The sequence below is a fragment of the Loxodonta africana genome, chromosome 12 (assembly GCF_030014295.1).
Source record: "Loxodonta africana isolate mLoxAfr1 chromosome 12, mLoxAfr1.hap2, whole genome shotgun sequence".
In the NCBI taxonomy this organism is placed as follows: Eukaryota; Metazoa; Chordata; class Mammalia; order Proboscidea; family Elephantidae; genus Loxodonta; species Loxodonta africana.
Window position 1 is genome coordinate 4,078,724 of NC_087353.1, and position 22,577 is coordinate 4,101,300.

The 22,577-nt window shown below is 36.3% G+C and overlaps 1 protein-coding gene across 1 annotated transcript in view; it reads left to right on the top strand.

Annotated features, from left to right (window-relative positions):
* Nucleotides 1-22,577, top strand: part of CSMD1 (CUB and Sushi multiple domains 1) — a 1,768,974-nt gene that overhangs the window by 1,739,964 nt on the left and 6,433 nt on the right. The window contains exons 64-69 of the mRNA XM_064294928.1: nt 2,416-2,527; nt 6,891-7,070; nt 8,419-8,463; nt 11,429-11,590; nt 13,723-13,835; nt 14,664-14,751. Coding sequence (XP_064150998.1) covers nt 2,416-2,527; nt 6,891-7,070; nt 8,419-8,463; nt 11,429-11,590; nt 13,723-13,835; nt 14,664-14,751 — 700 coding nt within the window. The remainder of the gene's footprint in view (nt 1-2,415; nt 2,528-6,890; nt 7,071-8,418; nt 8,464-11,428; nt 11,591-13,722; nt 13,836-14,663; nt 14,752-22,577) is intronic.

Below are 22,577 nucleotides of genomic sequence, written 5' to 3' on the forward strand. Positions count from 1 at the left end.
CCTATAAGCCATCTTAAGAAGATCATTAAAAAAGAAAAAAAAAAAAAAAAAACTGACCAAACTCATTGCCATGTAGTCAGTTCTGACTCATAGCAACCCCACAGGACAGAGAAGAACTACCGCATCGAGTTTCCAAGGCTGTAATCTTTAAGGACTCAGACTGCCACGTCTTTCCCCCTACAGGGTGACTGGAAGGTTCGAACTGCTGACCTTCCTGCTAACAGGAGAACGCTTAATCACTGTGTCACCAGGGCTCCTGTTGTTATGTTGTTGCTGTGTAGCATTGAGCTGGTTCCAAGTCACAGAGACCGTATAGGACAGAGTAGAGCTGCTCCATAGGGTTTCCAAAGAGCGACTGGTGGATTTGAACTGCCGGCCTTTTGGTTAGCAGCCGAGCTCTTAACCCCTGTGCCACCAGGGCTCCCACCAGGGCTCCTAGGGATACATAAATCTTTCATCCTCCTTATGAGGAAATAAAGTCAGACTAACACAAATAACAATTTTACCCAATAGCAAGATTCAGTAATAATTTAAAGGAAAGAGACAACCAGCACTAATAAAACATTTTTTAAAAAAGATATCTGATACCATTTGATGCAGCTCCCCCCAAAATGTTCCTTTTCTCCTTCATTATGGCACATTTTGATTTTGAATTGTAACTGGTGAGTCTTTTTTTTTTTTTTTTAGCACTATATGCTGAAACATTACCCATATAAAGTGAGTCATTTTGGGTTTGGAACACCCCTATGCTATATTTTATGTTATTTACACAGGTTAGGTGACTAGACCCCATTCTCCAGTCAGCCACATCCCATAAATTCATAAATTCCAGGTAAATTTATAGTAATCAATCTAGAGCAGCCAGGTATACCCTACTAAAAATATCATGTTGATAAGGGTATTGTGTTTTCTTCCCTCGAGTAAATGATAAAAGCTGTCTATTATCGTCACTAATTACTAATGTTAGCACGCTCACCAAGAGGTCTGATGGGGGGTTATTATCGAGCTTACAGGGGATTTGGTGGTGATCATTCATTCTCTCTGGCATCCCTGGCAGAGAGGAAACCTGTTAACCCTTTCCCATCCTTGACTCTCAACTATTGATTTGAGGTTTACATAAATTTAATTTTTATTTCTTTGTAAATTCTTTAATTTTTAGGGAGAAGTTCTAAGAAGCAGTTTTTTTTTTTTTTTTTACATTATATATCACTTTTCAGTGTGTCAACCATTTCTGCGTATCTTACTCATAGTTTTTCTTCCCAAAATCCTTTGAGGGAGGGAGGTAGGGCCTGACCAATATGAGAAAACAGATGCAGAGTAGTTAAATGATTTAAATTCTCAGAGAAAGTATTAAGATTGATATTCAAACTTTTGGACTCACTTCGATATCTTTAAGTAGCTTCATTAAAGCCTTGGGAACAGATGTGGTCCCAAGCAGAAATGTAGTGTGTGTGGTGCTAGCTTCTGGACTAGAGCACCTTTTCCACCATGCCCTGGTCTCCTGATCCGGATGTAAGTAATCATGGGAGATGCTGGAGCACCCCAACACAGGTCCATAACTCATCACTGAGACTCCCGCCTTCGAGCACTTCCAGTTGAATTAGGAAGCTAGATAAACATACAGGCAAATTTAACACATTTTAGTAAGTGACACACTTAGCATTTCATGATGAGGAAATACATAAAAGCAAGATATGATTAATTCTTGGAAGATAGGATAAAAATACACAGAGGAAAGTGAAGTCTAAGCAAAGCATCAAGAATTAAGTGGGAGGGAGCAGTAAAGATCTGAAGGAGAAGGTGTCCCAGGCATCAAGGTAACCATAAATAATCATATTTTTGAAGCACCAGAAGTAAAATGGATCTCAAGAAGGGCAAGGATTGATGAGTCCCCTAGGAGTATTAACAAAATTAATTTGCTAATGGAGCCCTGGTGGCACAGTGGTTAAGAACTTGGCTGCTACCCAAAAGATAGGCAGTTCAAATCCATTAGCCTGTCCTTGGAATCCCTATGGGGCAGTTCTACTTTGCCCTATAAGGTGACTATGAGTCTGTTTGAGTTTCTTTTTTTGTTTGTTTTTAATTTGCTAATAAATACCAATTACTTAGAATGAGTAGCAGGAAAACTAATTAAAATGAAAGAAAAAAGGACTGTTTTTTTAAGCAAATACACAGGTTCCTAAATTATCACTATTGAGTATATTTAAGGTTTTACATTATATATTGAGTAATCTATATGGCGTACAATGCTTTTACAAGCAGTTTAAGTTTATGTGTTGATTCTAACAATGACTTGATATTAAAGTGAAAAATTACTCGTGTAATTTTTGTTTGGAATCCGTTTTCAAGCATTATTAGTTTTTATTGAGTTGTTTGTTCTTTGCCTCTGAAGCTAATATTGGATCTTCCCCGTAGGTTGGAAGCACGGTGTTTTTCAAGTGCAGGAAAGGCTACCATATTCAAGGGTCAACAACTAGAACTTGCCTTGCAAATTTAACGTGGAGTGGAATCCAGACCGAGTGCATACGTAAGCATGATTTCTTCCACTACCATCAGCAATAACCTACTTATTTTGAATAAATGGGAAATTTTTGCCTTCAGGGGAAATACTGAGGAATTGTTTCACTTATGTTTGTTTTTAATTCTCTAAGTAAATAGCTCTCAGTGTTGATTTCCTAAAGCCAGCAGCATCAGCATCACCTAGAAGTTAGGTAGAAAGGAAAATTCTCAAGTCCTATCCCAGATCTAAAATATTGAAAGTCTGTGGGGCAGGAAAAGCAACAGCCTCAGGTTTAACAAGCCCCCCCCCCCGCCCCCGGGTGATTCTGAGGTGCTAAAATCTGAGAACAATTGCCCTAAACCAAAGATAAATGAATAACATTCATGGAGACAACCTATTTGTGTGTGCTATTATTCTTAGCATGGTTATGTTAGATTATTAGAGAGAGGCTAAACTGGGCCCTGTAATAAGTCAGAATGTAAACAGAAATTCTTAAAATGTCTTTCTTGCTATATTTTGAAGTATGTATGGGTGGATACACAAATAGTTATGTAAGGATCAAGTATTATTTTGTAACGTAATCATGGGAATTAGAAGAAATGTACAATAACTACTAGGTCCGTATTTTATCACCTATCAGTTTAGTGAACATAGTATCTTCATAGTGTCTTACTCTTAGTATGTTAAATTTACAGAAGTAGCTGTTGTTATTAGGTGCCATCTATTTGGCTCTGACTCAAAGTGACCCTATATATACAACAGAATGAAACACTATTTGGTCCTGTGCCATCCTCAGAATCATTGCTGTTTGAGCCCATTGTTGCAGGCACTGTGTTAATCCATCTCATTGAGGGTCTTCCTATTTTTCACTGACCCTCTACCTTACCAAGCACGAAGCCCTTCTTCAGGAACTAGGCCCTTCTGATAACGTATCCAAAGGACCTGGGACGAAGTCCTGCCATCCTCACTTACAAGGAGTACTCTGGCTGTACTTCTTCTAAGACAGAATTATTCATTCTTATGGCAGTCTATGGTATATTCAGTATTCTTCTCCAACACCATAATTGAAAGGCATCAATTCTTCAGTCTTCCTTATTCACTGTCCAGCTTTAGCATGCATATGAGGTGATTGAAAATACCATGGCTTGGGTCAGGCACACCTTAGTCTCCAAAGTGACATCTGCTCTTTTGAACATTTTAAAGAAGTCTTTTGCAGCAGATTTGCCCAATGCTTTTGGAAACTCTGTGGGGCAGTTCTACTCTGTCCTATAGGGTCGCTATGAGTTGGAATCGACTTGACGGCACTGGGTTTGGTTTTTTGTTGTTGTTGTTTTCAGCAAAATTTTACTTGTGTGTGATATTAATGATATTGTTCAATATCCTCTACATACTGTTTGATCATCATTTTTGGAATGGGCACAAATATGGGTATCTTTCAGTTGGTTGGCCAGGTAGCTGTCTTCCAAAAATTTTGTCATAGATGAGTGGATACCTCCAGCGCTGCATCCATTTGTTGAAATATCCCAATTTGTATATCATCAATTTCTAAAGCCTTGTTTTTTACCCATGCTTTCAGTGCAGCTTGGACTTCTTCCTTCAGTACCATCAGTTCTTGATCATATGCTACCTCCTGAAATTATTGAATGTCCACCAGTTCTTTTGGAACAGTGATTCTGTGTGTTCCTTCCATCTTCTTTTGATGCTTCCTGTGTTGTTCAGTGTTTTGCCTATAAGGCAAAACCAAGCCTGTTGCCGTTGAGTTGATTCCGACTCATTGCAACCCTATAGGACAGAGTAGAACTGCCCCATAGAGTCTCCAAAGAGCATCTGGTGGATTCGAACTGCCGACTTTTTGGTTAGGAGCTGTAGCACTTAACCACTAAACTGCCAGGGTTTCCATTTTGCCTATAGAATTCTTCAAAATCACAACTCGAGGCTTGAATTTTTCTTCAGTTCTTTCAGCTTGAAAAATGCCAAGTGTGTCCTTCCTTTTTGGTTTTCTAAGACTAAGTCTTTGAACATTTCATTATGATACTTTACTTCATCTTCTCCAGCCACCCTTTGAAATCTTCTCTTCAGCTCTTTTACTTGATCATTTCTTCATTAGCTTTAGCTATTCTATGTTCAAAAGCAAGTTTCAGAGTCTCTTCTGAGATCTGTTTTTTGTTTTTTTTCTTTCTTCCCTGTCTTTTTAATGACCTTTTTCTTTCTTCATATGCGATGTCCTTGATGTCACCCCACAACTCGTCTGGTCTTTGGTCATTAGTGTTCAATGCATCAAATCTATTCTTGAGATGGTCTCCAAATTCAGGTGGGATATACTAAAGATCATATTTTGGTTTTCTTGGGCTTGTTCAAATTTTCTTCAGCTTCAACTTGGACTTGCATATGAGCAACTGATGGTCTGCTCTGCAGTTGGCCCCTGGCCTTGTCCTGACAGATGATATTGAGCTTTTCCACCATCTCTTTCCTCAGAAGTAGTCGATTTGATTCCTTTGTTTTCAGTCTGGTGAGGTCCACGTTTATGTTGTTAAAAAAGCTATCTTCAGTGAATAAGTCATTGGTCTTGCAAAATTCTGTCATGCAATCTTCAGTGCCATTTCTATCACCAAGGCCACATTTTCCAACTACTGATCCTTCTTGCTTCCAACTCTCATATTCCAATCACCAGTAATTATCAATGTATCTTGATTGCATGTTCAATCAATTTCAGACTGCAGAAGTTAGTAAAAATCTTCTATTTGCTCATCTTTGGTGTTAGCATTTGGTGCATAAATTTAAATAATAATCTTACTAACTGGCCTTCCTCGTAAGCCTATGGATAATATCCTATCAGGGACAACGTCGTACTTCAGGATAAGTCTTGAAATGGTCTTTTTGACAACAAATGCGATGCCTTTCCTCTTTAATTTGTCATTTCTGGCATAGAAGATCATATTATTGTCTAATTCAAAATGGCCCATACAATTCCATTTCAGCTCACTAATACCTAGGATATCGATCTTTTGCATTTCATTCATTTTTTACTACTTTCAATTTTTCTAGGTTCCCAATTAATTCATACATTCCACTTTCTAATTATTAATGGATGTTTGCAGCTGTTTCTTCTCGTTTTGGGTTGTGGCACATCATTAAATGAAGGTCTTGAAAGCTTGACTCCATCCAGGTCATTAAGATCAACTCTATTTTGAGGAGGTAGCGCTTCCCCACTTGTGTTTTGAGTGCCTTCCAACCTGAAGGGCTCATCTTCTGACACTATATCAGTGTCCCACTGCTATTCGTAAGGTTTTCACTGGTCAATTTTTTCACAAGTAGACCTCCAGGTCCTTCTTCCTAGTCTGTCTTAGTCTGGAAGCTCTGCTGAAGCCTGTCCACCATGGATGACCCTGCTGGTATTTGAAATACTGATGTCATTGCTTCCAGCATCACAGTAACAGACAAGCCACCACAGTACAACAAATTGAAGAAAGTAGAATGTTATGAAAAACCATTTTAAAAGTTTGTAGATGTAAATCAGTGTATTTACTTCAAAGTTATAATCTTTATCCTAATCCCTGTTTAGATTATATATGTGGTTATTTTAAACGTGTGTGTGTGTGTGTGTGTATAGCTTGCTAAGGTCAGGACTTCATTATGTTGAAAGTTTGCTGAAGAATGAAATATTGATACTACTTACAACTACTACATTCACAATTTAAAACTATAAACTTAGGTTATAGCAACTTTCCAAGTCCTTTACTACATTCTGTAATTACTTCAGATATATATGCTAGACTATAAAGAATAGATAGCTACTTGAGATGTAGACTAAGCATCTCAATCTCATTTGTGTCTAATTTTTATTTTTAAAAAAAGTAAGAATTCGTAATATTTCAATTAAGTTTTCTAAGGAGTATCAAATTTGTACCAAAATTAATTATTCTTTTATCTAAACAATAAATTTGTTAGCACCAGACAAAAATCAAATCATATTTCTGGACATGTGCCAGTCTGTATGCAGTTAAGACTGGTCTTTTAAAGAAATTTAGCATATTATTTATCTTAATAATATAGCAGAAGTGATCTGCTTATTTCAAACCTATCATCTCTATTCCAATTTTCTGTACATAATTAGATAGATAGACAGACGGACAGATAGATGGATATAAGGGGAGAGGGAGAGAGAGACAGACAAAGCATGCAAATATCAAAACTCCCATATACTGAAAGTTGCAGAGGTGTGGCATATTGGTGATATTTTAAGCTACTTTATTCTCACTTTTAAAATTGTAAACGAATTTCATCACTGTTTTCAGTTCCTTTACTTTGTTTCTTTAATTTGTTTAGATAAATAATGACTGTATTATGAACAAAGTTTCAGTGTTTCCTGATGGAATCCATATCATTTCAGCTCACGCCTGCAGACAGCCAGAAACCCCAGCCCATGCGGACGTGAGAGCAATAGATCTTCCTACTTTCGGCTACACCTTAGTGTACACCTGCCATCCAGGGTTCTTCCTTGCGGGTGGATCTGAACACAGGACATGTAAACCAGATATGAAATGGACAGGGAAATCACCTGTTTGTAAAAGTAAGTCACTGCTCAGGGAGTCACAATACTTGCCTAACAGCAAAACAAAAGTGTCCACTGACCACCAGACTAGTCCCCAGTTTCGTAAGTGAGCAGTATCGTGGGAGGGGTGGTGATCGTTCCGCCTGGGTCCGTACTTGGTGTGTGGGCGCCTCTGTCTGTGTGATTGTGTGTGCAGCAGGTGTTTGCTACAGCAGTGGCAGAGGCCGTGCATCTAGATACATAGATTTTTATTATCAACTAATATAAAAAAATTTTTTTATTACATTTTAAGCCAAAAAAACCTTTTTGAATGGAAAAAAGGAAAGTTGATTTTTCAAATAAAAAATCACTTGAGTTAAAAGGAAAATAATATACAATATATTTTCAGGAAAATGTATTTCTAAAAACAAAAATGAATAAATATCACCAAATATCTCAGGATATGTAAGTTCAACTCCCTGTAAGTGTTGTTAGTTTTAAGACCACTCAAGCTGTTCGGTGGTAGAATTTGGGTTTACGTAATCTTGACATTGGTTTTACTTTTAAAAATTACAACAGTGATTAGCATGATGCCTTAATTACACACAAATCTGTGTGTTTACAAGTGAGAGTAATAACTCTGGGTCAAATTTGCTGATAGCTAACCTTTCAGGTTTTCTGCCAAACATAGGTGTCTATATGCATTGAGTGCTAAACAGTATTAACAAAAAATATTAAGTTTAATAAAATCAGTGACTCAGTTTTAGTTCCCTGGAACCTATTTATAGTGCTCATGTCAGGAATTTTCATGAGATGTAAGTTTCCCTTGCCCTTCATTTTCAGAAATAGGTGAATATAAATTTTAAAATAATAATTTGTAGTTTGATATAAAACTATAAAAGCCAAGAGATTATGAGTTAAATCTAACTTGATAGACCAAATTAAACACTCTGCAAGGGAAGTAAATTGGTCTTCTTCAATGTTAACTTATATATTTATTGGTTTGGATGAGCGATTAGAAAATTAAGAGATATTATAAAATCTTAGTTATTTTGTATGTTACCTTTCAGCATGGTCAGCATATGCTTAATAGGATGGAAGAAAATTGATATAAGCCACCCTCATTTACAAGGCTCTCTGTTGTAGCACTTTAAATGGGAATACCTCAGGTTAGATCTGCATTTATTTTTACCATTAAACTCAGTGTTCCCACAAACACAAAGGATATTCTGCTGTGAATATATTGGTTTAAACTGTGTATGTATAAGATACTCATTATTTTTGTGAAGTTAGAAAATCTGGAGAAAGGAAAATTGCTTCAATTTATTCAAAAATTTATTCAAAAATAAATGCTTTTGAAAATGATAATTTGTCTTTTTACTTGTAGGTAAAGGAGTGAGAGAAGTTAATGAAACAGTTACTAAAACTCCAGGTTTGTATACCAGAACAGTTACAGATTTAAGTCAATTACAACCACTTGTTCTCTACTGTACTTGGCACGGTGAAGCAATTTTTAACTTTTTAAATTTCTGATTCTACTATTCCATGAGAAAGTTAATGTCTAAAATACTTAAAACACCAAGCCAACTCAGATGTCTATTTCTTTGAAAACAGTTATTTGTTAATGAAATAGCAATATTTAGAAAGACAACCTTGGGTGTTATCACTTTTATGAAAAGCTGTCTTAGGCATTTTGTAGACAAAAATGGACATAAAATGTTCATAATACCATGTGACATAATGGAGAGCCTTATAAAGAGGGTTGCGATTCCTTCCTCCAAATGGGGGCGCTAAAGTAAATGAGGCGAGTTAAGTAATAGTCTCACAGCATACATTGTTAAATGGAACAATTCAGCGCAGAGCCCCATTTTTTCCCCTTGTTTCGCAAAAATTCAGGTATTTTCTGTTGCCTAAAAAAATTTTTTTTTTTTTAGAATGTTAATGAAAGCTCTTTTGTTTGTTTTACTATATGTGGCGCCTTGCTAAATACATTATACAGCAAATTAGAAAGATGGCAGTCCTATTTCCCAAGGAAGGTTTTCATTACTCCAAATCATAGTTTATGTTATAAATTTAGATATTACTTAAATAAAGAAACGTGTCTCCAAATTATATTAATTTTAATTAAACTTTTTTTTTTTTTTTTTAAAGAAAAACTGTAAGTAGAAAACCTTTGTAAATATATGTGGTCATTTTACTAGTGTTTTCCTTACTCAGATTTTAACACTGGCCATAACCTCTAGCTCTGATAAGCTCTGTTCTAAATCAAGAATGGAAAAGGTACCTGTAATGCTGTTAAGTCAGAATGCTGTGTTATACATTTCATTCTTAGACAAGGCAAATGCCTCAACATGCTTAGAGGAGCTTCTCCAATGTATACCATGACGTATAAAAAAGTACCTTTTTCTTAAAATTTTATAGACCTTTAAAAAAAAATTACAGATCAAAATACAGAAATCGATAGTCTTTTTTTAGATAACACTTTCTTCAATGGAAGGAAACACAATCTTTGTTGTCGTTGTTGGGTGTTTGTTTTGTTTTTATTTACTTATTTTTTATTCAAGATATTGAAACATCTGAATATTCCATTTGAAGGTGCCAAGGTTGTTATCAAGATCTCTTTTCCCATTCTTTCTGAAGAGAAGTGCTAATTCAGCACGATTGCTTATCAAGGTGGTGCCCTTTAACACCCCTGAAGGACTTGGTTGTTGCTTTACCCTCTCAGCGTCCAACAAGTCAAATGACAGGGAGCACAAAAAAGATGATCTCTGTCTACCACATGCTCATGGTTGTGTTTGAATACAAACGAACCTTTTCTATAGCACTGATTATACCTTATCCTACCTGTCCAGTCATAATGCCATTCCTGTGACACAACTAACAATTGTAATTTAAGGGCTTAAATAACCCATTAATAGCTTCAGTACTTAGATTCCAATTAGTGAAAACTCTCTTGAAAATAAAGTCTTTTGGGGGGTTCGTAATGCTGCTGATGCATGGCTAGAAATGTTTCATGTTATTTATAAACAAATATGTTGGATGTCTCTGTTGATACCTCAGATTTTAACATTCATTTTTTGTTATTATTAGGAAGTAGTGTCTACTCAAAACTGTAGGAAACTCTCATATTCTGTTCACCTTTACCGCTTCTGTTGCAAGACCAAGTTCTGTAGGTTTAGCTTGTCTAGAAAACAGAAAAATGGTTCATGGGGCTGAAAAGAGAAACACAAACAGAGGACCAAACTATTTTTGTTCACCTATTAGTGACCTTAAGCGAATTTTTGAAAAAATATGTATAGGGAGAAATCATTTTTATTTCTACCTAGCAACTCAACCAATGTGTCTAGAGCAATTACTACTTACAGTGGGATCTTTTCTGATTAAATGATTGTGCGCACTATGAGGTACACATCAAAGAGAAGCTTAGTGGGATCACTGATTTATATTCATACAGGTTAATAATATTCATCTTTATGCTAACATCATAAAAATGGCAGTATTTGTGTATATATTTATTTATCAGCAGAAATGTGAAAAAAGGTTTCATTTTTTTCATAAACCGTGAATTCAAGAAAGAACGCCTAAATAATCTTTGCAAAGACTCCCATACCAGATGAACTTTATATTTAAAAGAACATCGCACCTTTTATTTATGAATTTAAAAGATGTATATAAAAGTGACATTTGAGATAATTGAATCCCCTCTTCTTACCAATACTGGAGTATTTTTTACAAGGAGATTATAATACAGAGCAGAAGAGCATGAATGAAGGAAAGATTGGCCGCATTTACAAAATAAAGACCTCAAGAAATGAAATGTTTTACATGGATGTCCAGACTCTTAAAACACCTTTATCTTTATCACACCTTTGTCACACCTGTATACAAGCTGTGTATATCTAGTCAAAGTGGTGCTTTGAAACGCAAGCTTCTTGAGGGCAGGGAATTTCTGAGAGATGCTGTCAATCAGTTCCTTTGTACCTCCTGGGTCTTTCTGCTCTTTGAAACACCAGAAATACTAGTGAAATACCAGAAGTAATTTCATGGGTCAACTTAACTTATTTCTTGAAAATTAAGCACAGTAAAAAAGCAACTTACTGTTAATAGCATCAGTTTACCATATCCACTGGCCCTGACAGGTCTGTTAAAATAAGTATGCTTTGGCATCTGAAATATTCTTATAGCAAAGTAACACATGTGTATTTTCAGCCCACAACCATCTCCCTAGGCTTTTCATTTGATGCTTACAGATGGTATGAAGGGACAGTGTACTAGGCTGCCCTTGTTTTCATCATTGTCATTTGTGCTCTTTCACTGAAAGGTATTATGCCCTCTATGTTTAAAAAAGATCTAAAAAACATTTTGTGCTAATATTCTTTTTTTCTTCTTATCCACAGTTCCTTCAGATGTATTTTTCATCAATTCAGTGTGGAAGGGATATTATGAATATTTAGGAAAAAGACAACCTGCCACTTTAACCGTTGACTGGTTCAATGCAACCAGTAGTAAGGTCAACGCGACCTTCGTTGAGACCTCTCAAGTGGAGCTAAAACTGACAGGTAGGCCCTGACGTGTTTTACGAAACGCATAGCGTAAGCATGAGTAGAACCCATTACCCTATCACAGAGAAGGGATCTGACATTAAAAAAAAAAAAAAAAACATTGCCATGGGGTCAATTCCGACTCATAGTGCCCCTCTAGGACAGAGTAGAACTGCACCATAAAGTTTCCAAGGAGCACCTGGTAGATTCCAACCGCCAAGCTTTTGGTTAACAGCAGTAGTTCTTGACCACTGCGCCTCCAGAGTTTCCATCTAACATTTACTAAGTACTTATTCTGAGTACTTATATTGAATTGTCTTTGCATATAAAATGTCTCACTGGATCCTTTCAATGACCGTGGTAGGCATTATTTCCTCATTTTAAAGATTAAGAAACCAGTGCGTAAAGTAAATTAATTTGCTCAAGATTATGCGCATAGCATGTTAAGTCCTGGATCTGAGATTTATATCCAAATAGCCATGTCTCCAAAATGCATTCTTTTGATTTCCTTCTTTCTTAACTGTGGTCTTCCTCATGAGTTTATTTTTTTGTTATTCCACAATTAATAAAATAGCATCAGTGTTTTTAATGATTTATATGCCAGAAACAGTTTTTAACACTTTGCAAACAGTATATTTTTCATTCTAATGATGTAAGTATTCATATTATACACATATTTTACTAATAAAAAAACAAAAACCTGTTGCCATCAAGTTGATTCTGACCCATGGTCCCTGGGCGGTGCAAACAGTTTTTGTCCAGCTGCTAACCAAAAGGTTGGCAGTTTGAACTCACCCAGCAGCTCTGCAGGAGAAAGTCTTGGATTTCTGATTTGTAAAGATTAACCCATTGCCATTGAGTTGATTCCGACTCATAGCAAAGATTACAGCCAAGAAAATCCTATGGAGCAGTTCTACTCTGTAACACATGGGGTTGCCATGATTAAAAAAAATAATAAGAAGAACCTCAAAAACTAAGCAGCTTCCTAAGGTGACATGTCAGATAATTGGCAGAGGTAGGATTTGAACTCAGCAATCACAAAAAGTCCATAAAGACATATTTTGTTATCTCTGCCTATAGCTGACATAACTGGGGTCAGAGTTTCAGAAGTTAAGTCATTTGTTGCTGGTGGAAATGGGCACGAGCCAAAACTAAAGCCTTTAAGCCCTCCATCTTTGTCAGCTGACTCATAGTGATGGTTTCCTTCCATCCCGCATACTTTGCCACTGGAGACTATTTCTGGGATATGAGAGATTTGCTTCTCTAATCTGAGTTAGTGGGAATTGGGTTTGCACTCAACTGCTAACCTAAAGGTTAGTGGTTCAAACCTACCCAGTGGTACCACGAAAAAAAAAAAAAATTGCAATCTTCTTCCATTAAAACTACAGCCAAGAAAACCCTTGGAAGCAGTTCTACTTTGTAAAACATGGGGTCACCATGAGCGGACATCAACTGAATGGCAGCTAGCAACATCAACTCTGAATCTACCAACATGTCTTCTCTGAAAATGAGATATTTTGTGTTCATTTTCTATTTGTTTACTATCTGTCTGTCTGTCTTTTACCTCCTTCTGGTAGAAGCTAATTGTAGCAGCATACACACTTTCCATTTGTAATGGAATGTAACGTCTCTGTGCAATACTGTTGAACAGCCACTCCATATCAAAAGTAGCTGAGGGCTGTGGCTATATAATCACTGCACACAGAAAATCTTACGGGCTGCACAAGCACGGCCTTCCCATTTTGCTCTCTTTCGTATCATTGCGTACATCAATTCATTGTTAGACGTAGCTACATTTTGGGTTATGGTATGATGTCTTTCTTCTCTGTACTCCTTCCCTCAGAAGTGAATAAAATATGAATAAAAATGCTAGAGTTTTTTTATTAGCAGACTGGACTAACGATTACTTTTTTTAAGATAAAGATGTTATATTTAGTGAATGGATTTCACTCAGTCAAAATAGAAAAGGACTTTCATAAAAAATGGTTATAAGGGAAAAAAGGTACTAAAGCTAAATTTTAAAAAACTGCTATTGTTATGCATTTAATTCTCATCTCTGTACCGTATTCCAAATCAAATTGATTAAATTCTGAATTATTAACTCTTGTGACTTCCTACAATGTAAGAATAACTGGCTGACTTTTATGCAGGAGTTTATAAGAAGGAGGAAGCCCATTTACTTCTGAAAGCTATTCAAATTAAAGGTCCAGTGGATATTTTCGTAAGCAAGTTTGAAAATGACAACTGGGGATTAGATGGTTATGTAAGTATTCGGTGAGATTTGTACCAGTGTTTTCTATTGATTACTCTGCTTTCATGGAAGCAGTAACTGAAGAGTCTAAGAGGAGTTGCAATGTGTGTGGCCCTGGAAAACTAAGCAATCCTGCTTAATAACATGGGTGTTCTGCCCTTCCGTTTTATATAGGAAGAAACCAAGTATCTGAAAAGAGAAATGAACTAGCCATTAAGACTGGAGTTGCTACTGCTAGGGAGAGAGCTAGGACATGAGTCCTGGTTCTGTGCTGGTTAATACCATATTCTTCTACTGTAAGTGTGGTGCAACCAAGATTTTTCTGAGACCATTTGATAAGGAAGAACCATTCTGAAGATTCTAAAAAGTCATTCCCAGATAAATGGAAAGATTTAGGATTTTCTCCTTCGTATTCTTCCTCTGCAAGTTAGTCTTTTTCCAGGTTCTAATTTACTATATGATTCGAGAATGTAAAGCCTCACATGGTATACAACTGGCCAGTAGTTGTAACACAAGATGAGTTTTACCTAGTGTAGGTTACTTACAAATTCATATGTGTGTACCCCCTTTATGAAAGATAGGTAACATATGGACAGAATGCTGTGAAATTTACTGCCATCATAGAGACCAAAATGACATAGGGAGCATTTTTATGTCACTTGAGTTAACCCCTGTAATGTTTTACAATTTTTAGCTATAAATATGTAACTGAAAGAAGTGGCATGAAAAAAGGAAATATTAACCTTTAATAGTTAAACATGGGAAATGACAGTAATATCTTGATAAGCAGAGATTATTATCTTTTTTACATGTTTTTTCCTTAATTTTTATACATATCAGGTATCATCTGGTCTTGAAAGAGGAGGATTTACTTTTCAAGGTGATGTACATGGAAAAGACTTTGGAAAATTCAAACTAGAAAGACAAGGTAAACTGCACTTACAGTGTTTTTTATCACAAATACCAGTTTGGCTTTCAAACGATTGTGCTGAGAAGTAATGGACCGATCTTTACTCCAAAAGGAACATAAACAAAAATAACAGGAGTGACTAGCGTATTTGCACTACCGAAAGAAAACCAACTATCCTTTTGAAAGAAGAATAGACTAATGCCAAACTGGGAAAAAACTGCAACACATGAGCCAGACAGAGAATTATGATACTTAATATATATATATATATATATATATATATATATATATATATATATATATATATATATAAAGAGATATTAAAATAAGGGGGGGGAAACAAATGTGATATTAATGAATGAGCTAACTACATGACCCTAAGAAAAATGTAAGTAAGAATAATTGAAAGGGGTCAAAAACCTATGTAAGGAGCTTCAATTTCAAAAAGATCTATATTAATGAAAAGAAAGATGTATCATTTTTAATTATCAGAATGTTAACTTTTTTTAATGTTAGTACTGACTGGATAGAAGGAACAGGCAGTCGGGTGTTCAGTTTTGGTATATGAGTTAAAAAAATAGATAGGTACAATTTAGAAATACGTATTCTTACTTTAGATGTGTGACCTTTCATCCAACAATTCTATCTCTGGAATTCTGCATCAGACATGTGTGAAAACTTTTCTTTGTACATTTAGTCCTGTCCAAGGCGAGATTCCTTTAATAATGGAAAGTAAAAATCACTTATCCATCTTACACATCTCTCATAAAGAATTACTTCAAAAAATAATTTTAGGCAATGTAGTACATTAAATAGAAAATAGTATTATACAGTATATTTTCTAAAGGAATAAGTACTATATACTTATGTGGAAAGATGTTAAATTTATATGTAGTGAAAAAAGTTTGTGATAGAGAACTCCATCCTTCTTCATATATTTCTCTACTGTTTGATTTTTACCTTAATCAGAGAAGGGAAATTAAAAACAAAAAAACACTAGATATGAACCTACCTCTTCCACTTGCTAGTTTTGCAATCTTGGGTCAATTACAATATTCTTCAGCCCATTTTTTCTTCTGCAAACTCAGTATAGAAGTCAGTTCCCTGGGCGTTATGAAGATTAAGTGAGAGACAATATAAGCCATTGATTTGTACATGCTAAAGCCCATTTCACACAAAAGTCTTTATTGTAGTTGTTGCTACCAACACAGATTAGGAAAATGCAGTTTTGTGATGAGTTTAGTGACACATTTCTTCTGAATAATACAAATGACTTCATAATTTACTTGTAGAAAACTATTAACATTTAATTTTATAAAGAAGGATATTACCATAGAGACGTCGATACCAAAGTGACCTTTCCAAGGAAAATGTGCATAATATTTTCTGATGAACTTATGACAGATGAACTTATTCCATAAGACTTATGTCAATATATTGAGGCATTTGAAGGGGAATGTATGCCAAGTTCTATATTATTATGTATTTCTTAAAGCCTTACTCAAAAAGGATAATTAATCATAGTGTTCTCTAATCCCACTATTCTAAATTCGATACTTTTAAATAAAAAAAAGAGAGCTTTAAATTATTATGTCAGCAACAGCTGAGATAATATTTTTAATTGGGTTATATTGTTTTGAAGTAATTAAAAAAATAGCATTAATGCAGTAGACCAACACTAATGATGGGTTAAGTTCTGTCTTGTTCGAACCAAACCGTGTAGTTATTTGTTCTCCTTTCTCCTCATAGCACATGCTCTAGTAATTTTGTTTAAGGACACCCCAGTGAGCTGTACAGGGTACTGTAGAGATGTCTAAGTTTACTCATCCGAAGAACCTGACCTGAACTCTCATGTTGCTGTCACGCATCTGATTTGCATTACCCCGCGTCTTTTTAATCTAACAAAATAGCGGCTTTGTTTAACAAGTAATCTTCATTCTCATGTGATGATGAGCTTATTGTTAGAAAAAACAATTTGCCTCACAAAATAATTTGAATTACCAGCAAGTCTTCGATTCAACTAATTAGAAAAGTCTATATTTAAGTAATGCTTCAACAACAGCCATTCATTTAAGAGTTATGACTAAAACCTATTTTTACGGAGGAAAATAAACGACCTTCTAATTATCTCCAGTCTATAGATAAATTGAGAAAAGTGATTATCATTAAATGGATGCTAAAATCAAGTTAGTTTGGAAGCCAACTTTAATGCAAAAACTTAAGAAACTCGACAATAAATTGCTTTCTCCATTCAAATCGATTGATTTACCACAAAATGGGAGAAAATGTTTGCAAATCATGTATACAATAAGGACTCAAATCCAGAATATATAAAGAAATCTTACAGCTCAATAATAAAAAGACAAATAACCCACTTAAAAAATGGGTGAAGAGTTCAAATAGATATTTCTCCAAAGATGTACAATTGGCCAATAAGACCATGAGAAGATGGTCAGTTTCATTAGTCATGAAGGAAATGCAAATCAAAACCACAGAGATACCACTTCACACCCACTAGGATGGTCGTAATCAAAAAGGCAAAAATAGCAAGGGTTGGTGAAGATGTGAAGTTTGAACCCTAATTGATTTCTATGGAAAATGTAAAATAATGCAACTGCTTTGGAAAATAGTTTGACATTCTTCAAAATATTAAACATACAGTTACCATAAGATCCAATGATTCCATTTTTAGGTATATACCCAAAAGCGTTGAAAACATATGTATGCATGAAAATGTGTGCACAGTTGTCCATGGTAGTGTTATTTACAATAGTCCCAAAGCGGGAACAAGCCAAATGCCCATCAGCTGAGGAATGATTAGACAATACGTGGTACATCCACACAATGGAAAAAAAAAAATACTGGCACATGCTACAACATTGAAAACGATACCCTAAGTGACATAATGCTCTCACAAAAAGACTTACACAGTTGACTCAATTTATATGAAATGCCCAGGGTTGACAAATTTGTGTAGTTAGAAAGTCAATTAGTGCTTGTCTAAGGCTGAGGAGACTCTGGTGGCACGTGGTTAAGAATACGGCTGCTAACCGAAAGGTTGGCAGTTCGAATCCAACAGGCACTCCTTGGAAACTCTATGGGGCAGTTCTATTCTGTCCTATAGGGTTGCCACAAGTCAGAATCGACTCCATGGCAATGGGTTTGATTTTTTTTTAAGGCTAAAGGGTGGATTGAGAATGGTGGAGAGTTACTGCTTATGCATGCGGAGTTTCCTTTAGAGGGGCAAAAACGTAAAATTAGGTGGTAGTGATGATTGCTTATGCTGTGAATATGTGAGGAAATGTTTAAGTATACTTTAAATGGGTGGATTTTATGTGAGTGAATTGTGATCTCAATAGTGCTCTTTTAAAAGTTGAAAGGCCCAGCCTATAACATGTAAAAACATACTTACCCTCATTCTTAAGTAAAGAAGTATAAATTAAAAGAATAACTAAATGTGGACTAATGGACCACAACTACCGCAGCCTCCACCAGACTGAGTCCACTACAACTAGATGATGCCCGGCTACCGCCCCTGACTGCTCTGACAGGGATCACTGTAGAGGGCCCTGGGCAGAGCTGGGGAAAAATACGGTACAGAATTCTAACTCACAAATGAAAACCAGACTTACTGGTCTGACAGAGTCTGGAGAAACCCCGAGAGTATGGCCCCTGGATGCCCTTTTTAATTCAGTAACAAAGTCACTCCTGAGGTTCACCCTTCAGCCAAAGATTAGACAGGCCCAGAAAACAAAACGAGACTAAAGGGGCACACCAGCCCCAGGGCAAGGACTTGAAGGCAGGAGGCGACAGGAAAGGTGGTGATGGGGACCCCAAGCTGGAGAAAGGGGAGTGTTGACATATTGTGGGTCTGGTAACCAATGTCACAAAACAATATGTGTACTAACTGTTTAATGAGAAGCTAGTTTGTTCTGTGAACCTTCATCTAAAGTACAATAATAATAATAATAAAAAAGACTAAAAACAGAATACGAAATATATTTTATATAATAGGATCAGAAATGAAAGCTGCATTTTGTGCAGCAAAATAAGCGGCTATGATGATTTTTCAGAGTAGTTAGTAGGGGCAGCAGCAGCAGTGGTAACATAATGGGGGGGGCAAGGAGCAGGGAGAGCGAGAGGAGGAGAGCAAGCAGGAGGGGGAGAAGGAAAAGACACCAACAGTTAGAGAAAACACGATTATACAAGTGTTTATGCAATGGCCGTCGTGAAATAACGGCTGGGGTGAAACTGGAGCACCTCTTTGGAGGGCAATTAGGTAAAACAGAGCAACTCTAAAGTCTACAAACTGTGTTAAGCATTCATTCCACTTCTTAGGATTCACCCTATACATTTAGTTCCCTACAAGTGTGTCTATATAGACAAAGGATTTCATTGCAGCATTACAGGAGAGACTAGAAACACCCAAAGTGTCCGTCAACAGTGCACTGGTTAAATAAATTCTGGTATACTCAATCAATGGAATGCTATGTATTTTAAAAAAAAAAAAAGATCTAATGCATATGTGCTGATGAAAGAACTTCAAAAATATACGGTTTTGTTTTTAAAAAGCCAAGTACAGAAACATATAAAATGATATTCCCGAATTTAGGAAAAAATTAGAAAAGGAAAACACACGATCACATGTATTAATAGGACATAGCTGGAAGTATACGTTTAAAAAAAGAAACAACATTAACCCTGAAAAGAAGGAGACTGGGTCACAGGACAGGGGGTGACCCTTTATTTTCATTTCCTTTATATTATTTATTTCATATGCTTTTATGCCATTTTAATTAATATAATGTGCATGCATTACCTTTTCAATTATTAAAACAGGGGTAAATAATTGAAATTAACTAAGCATCCCAAACAGCAAAATAATTTCAGAGTAAGTTTGGTAATATGCACAACAGAAAGACCTTCTTTTACATTTTCCTATTGTGTTGTGAAGAACTTGTGACATGCACCTTTTCCAGAACTTTGTTGATTGCAATTTTGGTATCTGTTGTAAATGCTGGTGGCATAGCAGTTAAGTGCTACAGCTGCTAACCAAAGGGTCGGCAGTTCGAATCCGCCAGGTGCTCCTTGGAAACTCTATGGGGCAGTTCTACTCTGTCCTATAGGGTCGCTATGAGTCGGAATCGACTCGACTGCCCTGGGTTTGGTTTTTTTGGTTATTGTGGCCAAAAGTGTATAGTTGCCAGATAACGGAAATCAACTTTGGTTAATTTCAGCAATATAAGAATTTATTAGAATAAGATGAGACTCTCAGAATTATACAAATCCAGAGAACGAGGTATGGTAAATTAATGGAAACCAAAGATATTTGGGTGCTGTTTTACTACGAAGACTGCACCATTTATCTGTTTTACAAATATATATTGAGCACATACTGTTCTAGTCTAGCAACTGGAGATTCAAAAGGAAAAGTAAGCAAAAATAAATAAATAAATAAATAAACAACCACCCTGGCTGAATGAAGCTTATATTCTTGGGAATATACGTGTCCTGATAAGTGCTTGAGGGTCCTGGTGGTGCAGTGGTTAAGAGCTTGGCTGCTAACCAAAATGTTGGCAGTTCGAATCTACCAGCCACTCCCTGGAAACATGGGGCAGTTCTACTCTTTCCTGTAGGGGTCACTATGAGTCGGAACTGACTCGACAGCTATGGGCTTGGTTTTTAGTTTAATGAACACTTATGTTTTAAGCATTGTCCTAAACTGCTGAAATGTTCTAAATCATTTAATTCTCGCAATAACCTTACAAAGTAGGTGCCACTTGAGTGGTATACTACTGTTCTCCCTGCTCTTCAGCACCCGCACTGGTCACTGTACTGCTGCCCCTGCAATCTGCCTGCTACGGCTGCAGCCACCACCGGTGGACACTTGATGTTGCCACGGGTGCTCTGCCCACTCTCATGGCCCCTGGAATCAGTTCTAAACCATCACGTGATGCTTTGCATCATTCACTTCACATGCAGTGCCATGGTGGGGAGCATCCAGCGGACTGGCCTTAGCTCACACGCGCGCAACCTGGACGTTCCGAGGTCTACAGAACACGTACCTGGCATTTTCCGCTTTCGTGATGAGGGGTGAACGCGTGTGAATATAACAAACTAAATCTGATTTGTATGTGCTGATATGGAAGGATCTCAAAAAGATCTGGCTAAGTTCCAAAATATCAACATCAATTACAAAATATGTTCACGTTAGACCTTAAGATGACACGCAGTACTATAATTCTGCATTTATTGGAGTGCGTGGAAAATATCATTTTAAAGTTTTTATGTGAAAATTCAAGATGTTTTAATTCAAATTACTATTTAAATATCTTTAATATTTGATTGTTTCTTTGCATTTATGGTTTATAAAAAAGTTAATGAAGCAACGCTTCTCTTTCGATTTAACATTCCATGAATTCTGAGAATGTACTTCTAAAAACCAGATCAACTTCTTCTCTACAATCCTGAGTATTCACATCACTCTAATTATGATTCACCACATTGTGTCTGTCAGGAGACGGTGTGCAGTTAGGCCAGATACATTTCAAAATCATGTGTTATAAATAAACTCTTCACGAAACAAACTTCCTGATTTGGACGGAGTTGCTTAATAAATGCTTGCGGAGTTGAATTTTCAATGTTTGCCTAGCATATGCTCGGCACTCCATAGGTAGGGACTATTGAGTTAACGATCATACTACCTTCTTTGCCAATTGCTGGACGTGTTTACATCTGCTCTCTCACCTAATGGGTAGAGATCATGGTTTATCAGCCTTTTGTTTCCTCTTGGAAACTTGCGTTATGATATTGAGCTCTATTCTCCTTTTGAGTATTTATAATGAATTTTGGAATCTACTATCATGGATTGAATTATGTCCCCCCCCAAAAAAAATGGGTGTATCAACTTGATCAGGCCGTGATTTCCAGTATTCTGTGGTTGTCCTCCATCTTGTGATTTTCCTATGTTCTATAAATCATAACCTCTGCCTGTTAAAGAGGATTAGGGTTGGATTTAACACCCTTGCTCAGGTCACAACCCTGATCCAATGTAAACAGAGTTTCCCTGGGGTGTGGCCTGCACCACCTATTATGTCTCAAGAGATGAAAGGGAAGCAAGCAGAGAGTTAGGGATCTCATACCACCAAGAAAGCAGCGCCAGGAGCAGAGTGCATCCTTTGGACCTGAGGTTCCTGGACTGAGATGCTCCCAGACCAAGGGAGGACTGATGCATCACAGGGATCTTCCTTCAGAGCCAACAAAGATATAAAGCCTTCCTCTGGAGCTGGCACTCTGAATTTGGACTTCTAGCCTGCTGGACTGTGAGAGAATAAACTTCTCTTTGTTAAAGCCATCCTCTTGTGGTATTTCTGTTATAGCAGCACTAGATGACTAAGACACTACCTAAAATAAAAGCAGATTACACCAACATATTGGCATATGGAGAATGTAATACCATTTATATAGAAACCTAGAATGTTTACATATTTTTGATAACTGATAGTCAGCTGAGCCTTCTCAGGACAAGAAAAAACACCAAATACTACCCATCTCTGAATGTAGACAAAGCCACATGAATGCTTTCAGTTAGTTATTCTGCAAACATAAAATTAATAAAATATAAACTGAAATATAAATATATAATTAACAACAAAATTCGGAATGTGTAGAACCACTTTTCCCTTGGTCTTATTTGAAATGTGAGACCCTTTCATGATGTTGTTCAGTGTCAGTAAAGAAGAGTCAGTATTTTGTATTTTAATCATCAAGATGGTTAATAAAATCTTCTAGAGGTTATCCTAAAATGTATCATCAAATATATCTTTCCTTAAACATAATACAGT